Genomic DNA, 17,254 nt, shown 5'->3' with positions numbered 1-17,254 from the left:
TTGTTTTATTATATATTCTTTTCTAAAAATGTACCAAGGGGGAGTAGCACTCCAATTTCGTTGTATGAAAATGCAATGACAATAAAGGCTATTCTATTCTATTCTATTCTATTCAATTTGAGGCCTAGGTGCACAAAGCTGGAGACAAATCCAAACAGACTGATGGCAGTAACTAAAGCAAAAGGTGCATCCACTAAGTATTAAATCTGGGGACTCATAACTTTTCCAACCCTGATTTTCTAGATTTTACATTTTTAATAATTTTTAGAAATTGTGATAAAAGGAATTTCACTTGAATGTTGTACGAAAAATTTAAATCACGCAGGATTTATTTTGTATTTTTTTTATTTATTATAATTTCAGGCTTCAAAACAAAAAAAGGTAACTATCATATAAAGGTTTTCTGATTCTGATACCTTTCTACAGGCTCTGTATGTAAAGGTGCTTCTAAATCACACTGGGCGCAGGGTGGCGGTAATGAGTCTAACGCGCTGTTTGCGAGCCGCCGCTAACACCCGAGAAGAAGAAGAAGAGCATCATGAAGGAGCTGGTACAGAAGCTAACTTTAGTGCAGCATTAATATCAATACTTTCATATTTAACATGTTTTCATAGCATGAGACTAACCGGCGGGTTCAGTAAACAGACGATAATCCCGCAGCTGTCGGCGTAAACGTCAGTGGTCCGCTGGTTAATACATTAAACTCGGTTAAGAGAGATAGCTCCTGCTGTGCTAACGCGAGCTAACGCTGCTTAGCTTAGTTCAGGTCGTGTTTGAATGATCGAGAGGATTCACGTCGAAAGAGTCACAATCCCACAGTAAGGTACGTGCAGCAGCTGCTAACTTTCATATCGCGATAACTCAAATACCGGCAAAAGCTTAAGAAACGATGATTCACAGAAGAGAGAGAGCAAACTAACGATACTTTCTTAATAATGTTAGCATAGCCGTTACTTCTCTGAATAATTTTAAGATGTTTGAGGATAAATGACATCAATGTGGCCTTTGCAGTGAAGATATTTTTATCCGTTTCTATCATGTGAATGTTTAAGTTATCCGGGTGTTTTGTCTCGCAGCATGGCGCTCAAGTCAGGAGAGGAGCGTCTGAAAGAGATGGAGGCAGAGATGGCTCTGTGAGTACAGCTGCTTTAAACACACACACACACACACACACACACACACACACACACACACACACACACACATACATACACATATACACATACACACACCCAAACATCACAAGTGCTGCCTAGCAACACTTACAACTATTTTGTAAGAGGAAATCAGGTGGGTTCAGCCCTCACTGTTAGCATAAGCTTACTTGTATATGTAACGTGTTTAATTAGATTAGTACATATACAGATTACAAGACTTTGAACAAACTACACCAGGGATTGCAGACCAGGTGTACTGATTTACAAGATTATTTCACTTGGAGTAATCCAAGACTGGATTCAATTTTCACAGTAGATCAAGAAAAATCCCACGAGAGGTCTTCGTGGGGCAGACTACCACAGTTTATTTGTGCAAATGTGATGTATTCTTCCCCACACATGTTGTGAATGTATTAACCAAAAGAGCAAGCAAGTGTTATTAATACTTCAAAATGGATTTACAAGAGCCATAAGGAAGTTTGAGGGAATACATGTGAATTCACTTTCTACAGGAATGTCACCTCAGATCTACAGTGTATGCACCACGCACTGATCTAGAGCTTTATAATGTACTAAAATAATCAAACTAATGAAAAAACGATTCTCAGCAAGAACTAGTTGGGAAAGCAATTGCCAACAACTTGATAATTTAATCAAATGTGTGTTTTAGCCATTGTATTTTCTACATTTTAGACTGAACGGCTGTAGAGCTCCATTTAACTTCCATTCTCTGTTCAAACCCTCAGCAAATAAATGCTCAGCTCTTTGTTTTAGCAGTTATATGCATTGTTTTTTTAACGCTGGAGTAAAACAGACCAGAAGGGAGTCAACTAGTAAACTCTTAAAGAAAACTGTCATTGCTCTTACTCCCAGTGTGTCTCTTTGCCCCTCTCACCGTAGGTTTGAGCAGGAAGTTCTTGGCGGTCCAGTACCAGTGTCAGGAAGCCCACCTGTTATGGATGGGGTACCCATTGCTCTTTCTGTTCCAGTAGCTCGAGCCATTATAGGCACCAACACCTACAGACAGGTTTGTACTATTCTAGTAGTATCTGGATATTAATGTACTATCCACGAGGCTTATTGTGAAATCATGAATGTATAGAAACAAATGTGCTTCTTTGTCTTAATTGAACAATAGGAAACAAAATAAAGCTACTGATGGAGGAAATCTTAATAATTTTTTATATTATTTGTGTATAAATAATCATTCACCCTGTCTTCTATCTGTCCTCTCGTCTCTTAGGTCCAGCAGACATTAGAAGCCAGAGCTGCTAGTTTTGTTGGTCCTCCACCGCCCATCTTTGCAGGACCAGGTGAACATAAACTCTGTCTTCATCATCATTCAAAGTTATTTAGAGTTAGGGCTGTGATGATGTTGTTGAAGCATGTGGCACTATTCAGTACCAGGTTCATTGCTCAAGACATTATTTTAACCAAAGCTGTAATGGAAACAAACTTCTAGTACAAAAGTTGTTGTTTTTACTGCTATACTATAACTATCTCATATCTAGTTCCTCTCATATGTTTGTATATTATGTATGCTATCTCTTAATAGTTGTACAAAAAGCTCCTCTATGTAATTTTTTGTTTTATAAAGATTGCAATATTTGTGTTGAATCTTTTAAAATAATAAGTAGTTCAGACTACATTCTGTATTCATGTTGTGCCTTTTTCACGTGTTTGATTTACGGTCGGTGCTTGACTTGTGTCTGTCTCTAGTCCCTCCAGTACGTCCTCCCATGCTGAGACCAGCCTTTGTCCCCCATATCCTGCAGAGACCTGGTAAGGTTACCACTAAAGCAGCATTTCCCCTTTCGTCACAGTTTTAGCAGAAGTCTTATACGTGGTTTTTAAGTTTTTGATAAACTGTCCCTTGTTGAATTAATATCTTCATGGAAACGGGTTGCCCACTTTGAGTTTGTGATACGACTTAATTTAGACGTTAAAATGACCTTTCCTGTTTGATTCTCTGCCTTCATTCATATGTATATTATATATTTTAATATCCTAACGCTGTGTTGATAGTTGGTCAGAGGATGCCGATGATGCGGGGTCTTCCAATAGCACCTCCTCTGCCCCGGCCTCCTCCGCCTCCTCCCATGATGCTCCCTCCTTCCCTGCAGGTTCAGACGCCTCAGGGTCCTTCTCCGCCTATCCAGCACATGGCTCCTGCACCTCAGGTCAGAGCTTCAAGAAGCTAACACACATCCACCCAGGGGTGTTGAGCCAGAGTACCTGGGAGCTTATTCCCCCCATCAGTCTTTGTTCGCAATATTGCTTTATGTCTTACTGTGATGTTGTCAGTCCCTGTTCTTATAGACACAAATAACACTGTGGTGAACTTAATTTCTCTCTGGTGTCAACACCTTTGCTAACCTACCTTGTTGTCTTAAGTTCTTGTGTCTGTTGGTGTGTCGCACTCAGGTTCGTGACATGGTCTCGATGGTGTCAGCCCCACCCACAAGACAGGGCCCCCCGCCTCCCGTCAAACCAACTCCTTCAATCATCCAGGCGGCACCGACCGTGTACTCCGCTCCACCTGTTGCTCATAAAAGAATTGATGTTAGAGCTCAGAGACAGGCCAGAATGGTATTTGCATTTTGATTGATATAATCATATAATATATGTGTCTAGTATTATGAGACCTTGTTATGTGCCTCGCTGTCTCTTCATGTGAACATTAGAGGACTAGAAGAGGAAAAACTTGACTTTTATTAACTAAGTTTATTAGTAAAGTGGGGATGTGTATTACTGTATGTGAAACAATGGGTCTGATGTGGATCTTTCAGGAGGAACTGGCAGCACGGGTCGCAGAGCAGCAGGCAGCAGTGATGGCAGCAGGTCTACTGGACAAGAAGGAGAGTGAAGACAGCAGCGCCGTCATTGGACCCAGCATGCCTGAGCCCGAGCCCCCCCACCCTGAGGTACATTAAGAGCAATCTTCTCTCCTGGTTTCCTTCATACTGTGGCTTTAGGAAGCATGCAAAGTGCTCTAATATGGAAAAAATACTGTGGACACAAACATTACAGCTACATGTGATAGTTGGAAGGACCCTCACTCACTGCCTTGTGTGTCTGTATGAGACGCTGAGGGGCGTGACGGGGGGTGTGACAAAGCGTCGGTTGGGAATGAACGGCACACCCCGCCCTCATTTATTGGCTGGGCATTAAACAGCCACATGGGGCCAAAGTCTCTTTGCTGACCCATAAGTGCCCTGCATAGACAGATACAGACACCACCACACACTTTGAGTGGGTCATAAGTGGTGATTGAAAGGGCTAACTTTTGTATTGGTACGTATATTGTTTTTTAGGACAGCTGCAGCTGTGCTAACATTCAGTGCATAGACACTATAGGAGCTCGCCCTTTAGAAAGGAGCAATGAGCAATAATGCACCATCTGTGTGTTCCAGCCGGTGGAAAGTGCTACAGAGGACAAGAAGAGATCACGAGTGGAGAAGGTGAGGAAGTGTATCCGTACTGCAGCAGGGACCAGCTGGGAGGACGCCAGTCTGTTGGAGTGGGATTCAGGTATGTTTTCCGGGCATACAGACTGCTCCTAGTGCTATTATTTTAATTTATCGGAATGTGATGTTGTGTTCTAATTTGCTATGGATATATTACCCGCTGTAGGGTAAAGGTAACAGATTCTGAGTCTATGGCAACGTGTTTGTGTGAATCCTGATTTCTCTAATTGTTGCAGATGATTTCCGTATATTCTGCGGTGATCTTGGTAACGAGGTGAATGATGACATACTGGCCAGAGCCTTTAGCAGATACCCGTCTTTCCTCAAAGCTAAGGTTGGCTTGTTTTTTCTGTTTATTTGCTTTGTTAACCTCCTGTTATCCCTTTAAGACCAATGATGTCAAACGTTTTCTCCTGATTCAATACTATCAAGATGCTTGGGTGACTATTCGATGTTTTTAAGTATTGCAATTTTTGTTAACACTAGACTATGTAACAAAGTCATTGTTTAGTCATTGTCAGGAATTATGGAGTTTTTATTGCACTTCAAGTATTTAGAAATGTCTAATTCCAGATATAAGTAAATGGGACTTTTCCTTTCAACGCTCTCTAAATGAGTACAGTAAAAATGCTTGATTTTGTTAATGCAGTCAGACATGTCCTCAACTCAAACGTATCGGTGGGGAATTATTATTTTGAATTTTTTCCAGCAACCCAAAAATCAAAGGATAAAGACATCTCCATCACAATTTAGTGGTATTTATATTTAATGGACACATGTAACCTGACGCTTTAGTATCTCATTCTGTTTTCATGGCAATGTGTGAAACTCTTTGTTGCGTTTCCATACCCTGCAGTTTGTGGACGTCTGCTATTTCCTGCTTCGGTTATGCCGTTGCGTTATTCCTAGACTACGACAATAAAATAAGTAACTTCCCCCTACCTATACATAGACTAAATTAAAGCAACTGAATCGATTCAGGCATTTAAAAAAAAATATTAAAATTTCTTTAAATTGCGAAACTTGGGTGAATCCATTTTTTCCTCCATTCTACTCTTTTAGAGAGTACATGTTGTGTGTGTTTCCTCACTAGTTGAACAATGAAATCCTCATAGCAGTTGTTGTCATCAGGTGGTGAGAGACAAACGCACAGGAAAGACCAAAGGCTACGGCTTCGTCAGCTTCAAAGATCCAAACGACTACGTCAGAGCCATGAGAGAGATGAACGGTCAGTTGAAACCTTTTTTTAACAATCACAGGCTCCTGTTTGCAAGCTGCTACCTTTCATGCAGATTTGTAAATTAAGTCCTGGAATTCTTCCCTCCAACCTTTATCCTTGCATTCACGTTTTCTTCGACACAGGTTATAAACTGCTGCCTCTGTGTATCCCTCTCCCTCTTTTGTTCGTCCAGGGAAGTATGTTGGCAGTCGTCCCATCAAACTGAGGAAGAGCATGTGGAAGGACCGCAACATGGAAGTTGTACGCAAAAAACAGAAAGAGAAGAAGAAACTGGGCCTGAGATAGTTTGCACGCCGTCCTCCCCAGTGGCCAGATCACATTGTGAGAGCGTGACTCTTTGGTCTGTCCAATCAGATGTTCCCAGATTGTATAGGTGTTAACTCTTTTATTTCCTTCTTAAATAAAACCATAATTTCTCAGATATTTTGTTGGTTAATTTACTGGATGTGTTTACCAGAGTACTTCTTTTTCCTGATACTCATTGTAGTAGTACTGATTCTAAATTAAATTGCACCACTGACAAGTGAAAAGATACAGTATTTCACAAGTAAAAGTTCTGACAAACATTTTCTCAACTTTTATCTAAATGACCCAAAATCATAAATGTGTACATGTGCCACCTGAGAGCACTCCTGAATGCAATAACAGAATCCTAAAATCCACATGTTACTAAATGCAGGTCACTTACGTTCATATCAGTCTCCCACCAAACAAACGGGTAATGAGGAAACGGATGTAGGTACGGTAAGGCTTTAATGAAAGTGCAAGTCAGATGTACTGGAAAGCAATAATATCCACCTCTTTGAACCAGATTGTGTGAATGTTCAGACACTGTATAATACCACAACCTCATACTATTAAGACACTGTAGCATTACATATCAGTATTATTTCTACAAGGTGGTACTGAAGAAATCTAAATTGACGGGTAAGTCTTGAAGCTGCTCTGTGTAGCTGCAGAATGACTTCACTTAACACAAGCTCAGATCACAGGCCAGTATATGGAGGCGTGTAGATAAATGACGGGTCTAGGGTTGCACCGGTATGAGATTTTCACAGTACGATACCCACCTCACAATATATCATCTTACGGTATTAGACAATCATCAGTTATCACCCCTTGGAAGTATGTAATAAAACGTCTGTTTTGAGAAAAATAAAATGTACACTGTATATCCGTCCATTTACATACCACATGGTAAACCATGACAACGGTGTAACGCCGCAACCCTAGAGCAGTCAGGCGGTGGTCTGTCCCACTGATGATACATGAGTGACAATGAGCGCTTTATGCAAATTCAGGTTGAAATTGATTCTTAACAGCACACAATTAGATTCCTCCATGACACCAACAAATATAAAATGTTTTATATAGGACACTTTTCTTACTTTAAAAAACTATTTATAAATTAATAGACACCTGCAGAGCCACAGCTGATCCACTCGGTGCTGTCATGTCCCAGTGTTGACCAGCTCCATCAAACTGCAGCTCCCAACAACTCCTCTGCAGCTGTTCGTCCGCTAAAGATGACGTCGTTGACTGACACGCCGTCGTAGGAGGAGCCGATCAGAGATAGCGAGAGATTATTCTCCTTTATGAAGCTACGCATGGACTCTGCAAAGACAGACGGACACACCTCGAAAATGTTTCACTTCACCTTGTGAGTGTTTTATTTCCAGTCGTGATGTAGAAGTCAATACTCACCTACTCTCCGAAAATGTCCTAGAGAATACTGAGGTATACAGTCCTGACGGGAGGAAGACAGTTCAAGAGAATTAATTTGTGGCCGAACAAATTGATGAAATAGTAACAACTGAGAGTCTTAAGTACATTTATGACATGAATTAGAAGCTGGTTTGGCGTTGACGTTTATCAACGCAGACCCAGTCCTGTCATACCCTCTGTAGAGTCACCCGACTCCAGCAGGGTGCTGCGGTGACCCCCAGGTGGCCGTGCACCGCCTCAGTGGCTTTTGTTAAAAGCTGCTCCTCTGTTGCCGCCTCTGGGGACCCAAACACTTCCTGGAACCAGGCCCCGCCCATCATCACCTAGGAGACAAGAACCAAGGTTAGAGGTGTGGACTTGCTTAACTGGACCAGAGCTGTACGACTGGAAACAAACAGGATTCTTCACTGCTAACATGTTTTACAGGCAGCAGAACTTTGCTATAAAGCTACAATCATCAATAATTTTTTATATGAACAATGGCTCAAATGTGAATTGTGTGTAATGTCAAAGTGATGAAGCCACAGAGAATCATCCCCAATGCCGTCTTTTAGTCTCTCTCAGATCATTGTTTCGGTTTTCCTGTGGTGTGTCCAAGTCTTTTTCACCTTAACCCATTATCCTCATATCTGTAATACCTAAAATGAACTTTACGTTTAAACAAGTTAAGCCCAAAACCCAAGTACAGCGGGCGTCGCTATGGGAAACACTATTCAAAAAGGAAAGCACATTTGATTTGAAAGCTTCTACCTTAGGCTACGTTTTCAAAAATAGCATCGTGCACACCTGTCAGTTTTCAGAGAGAAAAATTTGTTTGCACTAACCCGTGTATATATATATGCTGTTGAGAGCATGCCAATCCTGTAGGTGTCCGTGTATAGAGAAGCTTAAGCCCCCCCCAAAAAAAAGTTAGCCAATGATCCATGATCACCACAGCCAAATGAAAATGTAAACAAATGTCGCACTTATGACGCAGGTGCAACTTCTGGCGCATACTGCGGCTTCGGCTCCACTCTGGCTGGAGTTTTTAGAAAGAATCGTTCAGAGGAGAAAACTCTGTTTGCGTGTAAACGAAGGAAACAATCGCAGGGAAATGTCTCTGTTTTTTTAAAAATAACCTTGTATGTGTAAACAGGGTAAGGCACTGTCATCATCATAAATATGCAGGTCTGTAGCAACAACTGTTGTTAGATCTAAAACATGCAGCCACCGCCTCATGTTAGTGTGCAATTTGTTTTAGTGCAACAACAAAACATATGAACATGTATGTCCGATTAGCTGCGAGTGAGTGAGTGTACCGTCAGTCTAGTAGTGTGTCCGTTTGGTCTGTCGTGCTGAGGGAAGGGAACAGAGTCGTAGACCACCCCGAGTAAACCCGGATCCTCTGACGATGGAAGCAGGTGACCAAAACCCTGTCAGCAAACAGACGCAGAGAACGCAGCAAGTCAAAAACAAACACAAATGAATAAGATTTCTGACAGGATGAGAAGGACGCATCAGTGCAGATTTCTCCGTGAACAGGACAGAATGTGCTTGTATCTCACAACAGTCACATTGTGTTCTCATACTGACTGCATCTGCCACTTTCAACTCCAGTCATTTAACGGGCCAACCGTATTTCTCACCGTTACAGGCAGGACGGAGCCCTCGTACTCCAGATTTACCACAGCGACTGTTATCATGGAAATGTCCTGCAGCGGCTGGATGAGAGGTTGACACGAGGAGGGCAGGATTGAGGAGAGAGCTACACGAAATGTAAACAAAATATTATTTTTTTTATTATTTCGTAGTAGCAAGTGTAAGACATTTATAATTTAAAGTTGTACTCCATAAGATTTGAGATACCTTAACTCTAGCGGCCTCTTTGGCATTAAGATGTAATTGCAGTCGAGCCTGTTCTTTCAGAGCAAACACACACACACGCACGCACGCACGCACGCACGCACGCACGCACGCACGCACGCACGCACGTTCCCGATTTCTGATTACAAGTGAACGCAGCATATGCGTTAGTGACGACTTTGGCTGGCGTCTTAAATAGATGAAAATCTTACGGAGTACAGATTTAAATTGAAATACTGAGATTCATTTTTTAAATGTATAATATCCAGCAATATTGAAGACTTTCAGCACATATTCAAGTCAACAGTCATAGATTCTGATAACCAGCACTTGCCTTTAGCAGGCAGCGCAGAGATGATGTGGTCAGCTGATATGACTCCATCCTCCAAACTGATCTACACACACCATTGGAAAGAGCCAAACAACAAGAACATAAGAATCAAACGGACGGTTGTTAATGTTCATATTTATTATGTTTACCATGTTCCATGCTAATATTTGCTAATTTGCACTAAAAACAAAGTACATCTGAGGCTGATGGGAATGTCATTAGTTCTGCAGTCTATTTATTATTTATATTAATTATTTTAAGAAATTTCCATAAATGTCTCTCTACATTGACCAGGATATATACTATATTTTAGTATTTATAATACACCTAAATAAAGTCAAGGTTGGGTGCCCCATGTAAAGAGGCTGAACAGTCCGCCAGGCTCTCTTTTGAAGAACTATTGAAATGAAATTGAAAACCTGCAGACAATAGCGCACCGTGCTTAACACAGCTGAATCCATCAGGTTAGGTTATCACATTCAGGTTAAATGTAGCTGATATTCTCCCCACTCACCTTCCACCCAGAGGTTGAAGGGCTGATCTGCCGAACAGCTGCGTCTCTGTGAAGCTGCACTCTCCCGCTCTGTTGTAGGAACTCACTGATGGATTCTGGGAGGGACTCCACTCCCCTGCTCAGAGACCACTGGGCCCATGACTCTTTCATGGATCTTTGAGCCAGAGGGCCAGGGGGGACCACAGGAGAGGGGCCTGCATGTTTGTGTTAAAAAAAAAAACTTTAGCCCCATTAGGCACACAGCTTACAAACACAAATACATACAAATCAAATGGGCTAAATCTGTCCAGTACAAAGTCAAAGACAAACAAATGCCTTTATGACTGCATTTGAAACACAATGTTTCATGTTTTCTGGCTGTGCGAGCCCTTTTGCACAGCACAGCCCCTCCATCCCCCCAGCCTGGACAAAATTCACTTCAAACTCTAATATTGACTATTGTTCTTGTTGTTGTGCTTTCAATCCATCTCTGCATAGCTACAGGCTTCTTCTGACAGGCCTACGTAACTACCGTAACTATTTATCTACATATTTATATATATTACAAATGTCATATTTAGTGCTGGTCTCTTGACCCATACTTGCCTTACCCTTTTGCACCTTTATTTATACATCCTCTTAGTTTTTTTACAGTCCTGCTTATGTTGTATGTGTATGTTATCTGTGATATCTCGCTATTTGGACCCTGAATTTCCCCTAGGAGATCAATAAAGTGTGTATCTATCTATCTATCTATCTATCTATCTATCTATCTATGAAGAGAAAACTGAAATAAAGCTGTGGACAAGGAGCAGATACAGTGCACTGGTAAATAGCCCTAGGTTTAATATGTGAAAAAAGACTGAACATGAATCACAGGCTCAGATTTTGAGACTGAGATTTGAAAGTGGATTGACTTGGGGACAGTTTAGATCCTCTGTGTGCAGCACCAAAGTGTCTCTCTGGTTCTGACTCCAGGTTCTGTAGCACAGAAAAGTGACATCCCCACTCCTAACCCTATGCACTAAGCTCTGATTGGCCCATTGTTTCTCCAACCGGCGGAAAACACCTTTCAATGAGCGCCACACCAGAACTAATGAATCAATGAACAAATCAAGAGTGGTGATTGAGAGGTCTGGGACCAGGCTAATGAATTATGCATATCCTATCAAAACATTTTGTCCCTGCGTCTAAAGGTGAATTATTAACTAAATTGAATTATTAACTACTTTTATACCGAGCCAGCAAAGATTTAAAGCTGCAGTTGGTAACGTTTATTAAAAAAAGGACTGTCACTATATCCTGTCAACGCTACGAGAGACGGCTCATCTGTGAAAAGATAATGTTCCTCTGCCTCCACCTAGTGCTCCTAATGACATCCGCTAGATTCCACAGTGCCTGACGAAAAACAACCAATCAGAGCAGACGACTCTCTGACGCAGCGTGAATGACTGCTCGTGAGCGCCAATCAAAACCAAGCACCGTCCACCGGCCGAGACACTTTCAGCAAATATGACAAAGACTCGATTTTATAAATGTTACCGATTGCATCTTTAAGAACGGGTGTGATGTGCTCAGTTGTGTTTGTGGTCTGTCTTTTTGCGAGGACGGACAAAAGACCATGGCACAGGTCCCGTCGCTAAGATCGGAGTCCAAAAAATCACCATGATTTGGTCACTAGTCCCTACAGCCCTGGTCCTTGCAATAATTCACGCCATAAGCCCTGTTCGGACAGGGCTAAGAAATCCCTGATTCTACCAGAGGAGGGAGGGGGTACTCGATTTACGCACTATGTCACCTCCCTGTCTTCATGTGCGTGCTACGTAGCTTCCTGATATCAAAAACAAGTAAACACGAAACTTAAGGACAAAATCGATTATCTAAAAAAAGTGATGAGTGCTTCTTCAAGCGCCTCCATGCTGAAAAAAATGTGGAAACTACGTATTGTCGCGATATGACGGAATATCAACAGAGGCTTTATTCAGACAGGATTAGTTTTACCTGAAATATTTTTCCGGACGTTTTTTGCAGAAGGTGAAACTCGCCGTAATTTTTTGACATGACATTCTCCGGAATAATGGCGCATTGGGACAGGACTAAAACCTCTGGTAAAGATGACCTCACCTCACATCCCCACATTAAACTAATCCCGTCCGAATAGGGCTACATCTACAACAAATAAAAAAACTTGGAGGAAAAATCAGTAATGTGCTGGTGTTTATTTCTTCAGTTACTCACTAATCAATTCATTTTTTCAGTCAATACTTTTTTACTTTCTCTCAAGTATTTATTTTGTTTTCGGTAACAACCTTTGTCTACTTAACCCACCTCTGGGTACGGGTATAGGGCACCATGGGTAGGGGATGGTACAGGGACGGGACAGGCGTTGCTAGTTTCTTGTCTGTTTTTGATTAATCATTAGATTGTATGTGTGTTTCGTTAAGGTGTCTGCTCCTTGTGCGAGTGCATTCAGTCTCTTTTGTGTCATGTTCCTCTACCCTCACAAAACTCAGGAGGAAAGTGAAACTAAAAAAGAAAGTTGATAACAAGAGTAAGGTAAGCGCTGAAGCGTACCTGAGCCCAACAGCATACCCAGTATCAGGGAACCTCTGCGCTGCTCTGCATTGTACAAGACAGGAAAACAAGAACGCACGCTCAACTTCCTGCAGTCGCCTGCGAACACACCACGGCACAAACTGTCCACAGCTATGTCTGCCAGCTAGACACACACACGCAGAGGAAGAAATGGAATAAAACATAGCAGGCAATGTCATATTTATTGTCACGTTAGATTAGTGCTCTAACGTTTGAAAAGAAAAAACGTGAATGGAAATCATTCCTTACCTCCTTCCCCAGCCTCCTAGAGACAAACGAATGGATGGACTCATCATCCTCCTTGCCTTTCTTCGTTAGTATCTCCATGGCAATGCTCAACAGGAGGGGACGGGAGAAGGGCGGTACAGTCCGCAAAAGCCCGCTGAATAAAAAATACAGAGAGAGACGGGCAGAAAGAGAAAGGAAAGGACACGAGATTAAGTAGAAAACAAAAGGATCAGAATGTGGGGGTTCCTGTAGTCAGCAGCCAAACTATCATCGTTTTCATCTCGCGTACAGAAAATATTAATAAACAGCATTCTCTAACAGATCTTACCTGATTCCTGAAGGCATCCTGTGGAGCTGTCCATCCACGTACACATATCTGTTCTTGGAAGCAACGTGACTGTAGGTAACTGGCAGAATCTCCCCCTCAAGACCCAGGTCCTCCACCTACACACGCACGCACACACACACACACACGCACGCACGCATGCACGCACGCACACACACACACACACACGATGCTGCTTTATTTGCCAATAGTGTAAACTGTACTGTACTGTAGCAGTAACTACAGGGGCGGTTTGGAGTATTTCCCCCACTGCCCCCTTTTTAGGCCCCTGGACCCCATTGCAGCCGGTGTGATCCCAGCACACAATGATCTGTACTTTTCATTCTTTGTGTAGCACAAAGTGCCCTCACAGAGAATTAAAAACAAAGCTAAACAAAAACAAAACAAAACATGAACAACAAAGAAACACCATGAAAACCCAAACCTCCCACCCCACAAATATACACAGAGATACAAATACACATACATAGCCATAGGCACAAACATACACACACCCACACACACACTGTAGTTCATCCATGCATTCAAACATACCATATTAAGTGTGTTGCGTCCCACCGCCCCGGCAGGTCGAATCCCTCTGGGTCCATGTTCAAACACAGCCCCATCCGACCTCCTGGTGGACCACAGCCAACCTCCGAAGCGACTGCTGGACTCCAACACAATGACCTGGAGATAAAGAGTCAAAAACATGCACTGAAAGAAAAACGCACAAGATTGAAGTGCTGTGGTGGCCTGCGTTCTTAGGTTATTTTGCTTCTGCATTTGATTCATTTTGAAATAGTTTTTATTGTATATTCATTGTGTTGTATAAAGTGTTTCTGTTTTGAAGTCATTCGTCCCTTCATTACACAATCTTTGAACAAATTCAATCACACAAACTTAGGAAAAATATCTACCTCAAAAGCCTTTTTAAACTTAAAGACAACGTTCAGCCGGTGCAAAACTGATGCAGCACAGCGGATAAACAGCAGCCCCTGCAAACAGTGAATATCATCCAATTTGACTTATTGGCAGTCAGTCAGGCAAATATTAGCCGATACATCCTTAACATTGTTACAGTAGATTTTGTAGAGCTGCAAAGATTTGTCGAATAAGCGATTAGTTGTCAACTTTTAACCATCAACTATTTTGATAATCGATTTAATCGGTTAAAGTCTTTTTTTTAAAGGAAAAAAGGAAAAAAATCCTCTGATTTCAGCTTCTTAAATGTGATTATTTTCTGGTTTCTTTCCCCCTCTATGACGGAAAACTGCATGTCTTCGAGTTTTGGACAAAACGAGACATTTGAGGACGTCACCATGGACTTTGGGAAACACTTATCAACATTTTTTCACAATTTTCTACAAAAAAACTCATCGATTAATCAGAAAAAAAACGACAATGAAAATAATCATTTGTTGCAGCCCTAGTGTTTTGAGGATAGATATCATATCACTTAGCCCTAAATGACGTGTGTGTGTGTGTGTGTGTGTGTGTGTGTGTGTGTGTGTGTGTGTGTGTGTGTGTGTGTGTGTGTGTGTTACCTTGGTAACCTGGGGGCTCTTGCAAAGGTAGTAAGATGCTGCCAAACCCCCAATCCCCCCTCCAAGGACTGCAACCGTCCTCATTGGCTGGTTACAGACACAACAGACATGAAATAAATAAGTTGAGGGAGAGGACAGCAGAGTGCAGAGTGTGGACGAGGGTGTGCCCGCTCTATGAGGCCTGTCGATAAGGATATGGACAACTGTTTATCAGACGTCTCATTCTGTCGCCCAGCTGTCTGTCCAGCAGCTTCACACTCAGGATGCCTGTGACGCCTCTTGTACAACCAATGCCAGTTTTGTTTAAAACTGCAGAAGCACCTGTTTCATTGCCTGTACTTAGTGTCACTCTCATTTGCTCACAACGTCCCTGTCTCCATATCCTCAGAATGACTGTGCCCAGCCAATTAATTCTAATGTAAATGAACCCCTGGCAGACTAAAGGCAGATCACACAGACGACAGATATAATCCCCGGCATGTTGCAGAGCCCCAGTCTAATGTCTATATTGTTCATTCATTCATCTTCAACCGCTTGTCCCTGTCGGGGTCGCGGGGGGGCTGGAGCCGATCCCAGCTGACATCGGGCGTGAGGCGGGGTACACCCTGGACAGGACGCCAGGGCACATAGAGACGAACAGAGACAGACAACCATTCACACCTACGGGCAATTCAGATTCCTCAATTGACCTGACACATGCATGTCTTTGGACTGTGGGAGGAAACCGGAGAACCCGGAGAAAACCCACGCAGACACGGGGAGAACATGCAAACTCCACACAGAAGAGCCCCAGCTGGGATTCGAACCGACAAGGCGACAGTGCTAACCACCACAATTCATATAGTTAGCAGGGGCTCTACTGTGGATATTGGTGCTTATAAAATGTATAAGGTGATGCCAGTGCCGGAGGAAACTGGAAACACCTGAAGAAGACTCTCCTTCACTTTGAGTGCGCGCGCGCGCACACACCAACACCAACACACACACACACACACACACACACACACACACACACACACACACACACACACACACACACACACACACACACACACACACACACACACACACACACACACACACACACACACACACACACACACACACACACACACACACACACACACACACACACACACACACAGTTAGAGTTAAAGTGGCTGGAGACGGTGTTACCTTCAGTGTTGACGCGGTACCGCAGAGCCGGGTCGACCGTGTTCAGTGTGTTTCTGTTACGACACCAGCAACCACGATATACTTCCGGTCTGACTCCTTCACAATAAAAGCATCTCCTCCACACTTCTTCTTCTTTTTGTTTTGTGTCATAATACAAAACGAGAAAATGCCACATTATCGCCCCCAGCTGGTGCGGAGTGTGCCTGGGTATTTTAAATCCGGATTAATAAGAAAGGACACAGCAATAATATAGCGTCAAAATCAGGGGGGTTTAACGTTTCTAGGCCAAGGACCCCTCAACTGAAAGAGAGTCGAAGCAGGGACCCCTACTACTAATATTTGATTAAATTTAGTTGCATATAAATTTGGGCCTAACAGCTATGGTGGACTAAAGTCTATGCACACAGCTTTTGATGGTGCATACAATACTAAGGTATTACAGTGACCATTAATAACATATTCATACATTTATACATCATATGTTAATGTTAAAGATGCATTTAAGGCACATTGAATCCTTCAGCTCAATTATATCTGTGCATGTCTACCTTAGTGCCTATGAGCCAGTAAGCTCATTAATGTTGTGTAAATGGATGTATTTATTCATTCACAAATGTATCTTTAATAATAAAATGTTGCATTCATGTCAATGTATGTTTTAAGACAGATTTTTGAAAGAAAAAAAAATGTTGGAAAGATTATCAAACAATTTGGCTGGGAACTTGACCCCTGGGGCGTCCTCAGAGCTGCTGCAGGGAGGCCACCAAATTATTGTCATATATAGAGTTTATATATAAAACATTAAAATATGTCTGAAAATATATATTGACATTAATCCAACATAGTACCGGCGAAGATAAATCAGATATTCATTGAAAACATTTGATTATAGGCAGATACAGTTAATCTTAAGATTTCACATGTGTGTTTAACATCACATGGTGTATTAATAAAAGGAATATGTCAGTTATTCTTATTTCAATAGCTCAGTATTGAATGCACCATGAAAAGGTATGTTTATAGGTTTTAGGCTGTCCTACACATTATTATAATATGCAACTCAATTTTGTACAATCGTAGTAGGAGGGGGTCCCTGCTCTGTCTTTCTTTAATGGTCCTTGGGCTAAC

At 42.0% G+C, this 17,254-nt stretch overlaps 2 protein-coding genes across 2 annotated transcripts; one reads left to right on the top strand and one right to left on the bottom strand.

Annotated features, from left to right (window-relative positions):
* The first annotated feature begins 539 nt into the window (after nucleotides 1–539).
* On the top strand, nucleotides 540–6,283 carry rbm42 (RNA binding motif protein 42). The gene is made up of 12 exons (XM_083919167.1): nucleotides 540–823; nucleotides 1,077–1,133; nucleotides 2,058–2,184; nucleotides 2,401–2,470; nucleotides 2,877–2,939; nucleotides 3,183–3,337; nucleotides 3,582–3,746; nucleotides 3,947–4,081; nucleotides 4,571–4,688; nucleotides 4,861–4,958; nucleotides 5,756–5,852; nucleotides 6,037–6,283. Exons 2-12 carry the CDS (start codon nucleotides 1,078–1,080, stop codon nucleotides 6,147–6,149), a joined length of 1,197 nt encoding a protein of 398 aa, XP_083775293.1. The 5' UTR covers nucleotides 540–823; nucleotide 1,077; the 3' UTR covers nucleotides 6,150–6,283.
* A 394-nt stretch (nucleotides 6,284–6,677) lies between these two features.
* On the bottom strand, nucleotides 6,678–16,162 carry ppox (protoporphyrinogen oxidase). The gene is made up of 13 exons (XM_083919166.1): nucleotides 16,127–16,162; nucleotides 14,951–15,037; nucleotides 13,959–14,093; nucleotides 13,407–13,522; nucleotides 13,100–13,232; nucleotides 12,830–12,974; nucleotides 10,277–10,470; nucleotides 9,766–9,826; nucleotides 9,215–9,333; nucleotides 8,888–9,001; nucleotides 7,763–7,912; nucleotides 7,569–7,611; nucleotides 6,678–7,478 (listed from the first exon to the last, which is right to left on the bottom strand). Exons 2-13 carry the CDS (start codon nucleotides 15,032–15,034, stop codon nucleotides 7,342–7,344), a joined length of 1,431 nt encoding a protein of 476 aa, XP_083775292.1. The 5' UTR covers nucleotides 15,035–15,037; nucleotides 16,127–16,162; the 3' UTR covers nucleotides 6,678–7,341.
* Between the last annotated feature and the right edge of the window lie 1,092 nt (nucleotides 16,163–17,254).

Source organism: Echiichthys vipera (genome assembly GCF_963691815.1).
Source record: "Echiichthys vipera genome assembly, chromosome: 8".
Classification (NCBI taxonomy): Eukaryota; Metazoa; Chordata; class Actinopteri; order Perciformes; family Trachinidae; genus Echiichthys; species Echiichthys vipera.
Note: the sequence above shows the minus strand (reverse complement) of the source record. Positions and strands in the feature narration are given on the sequence as shown.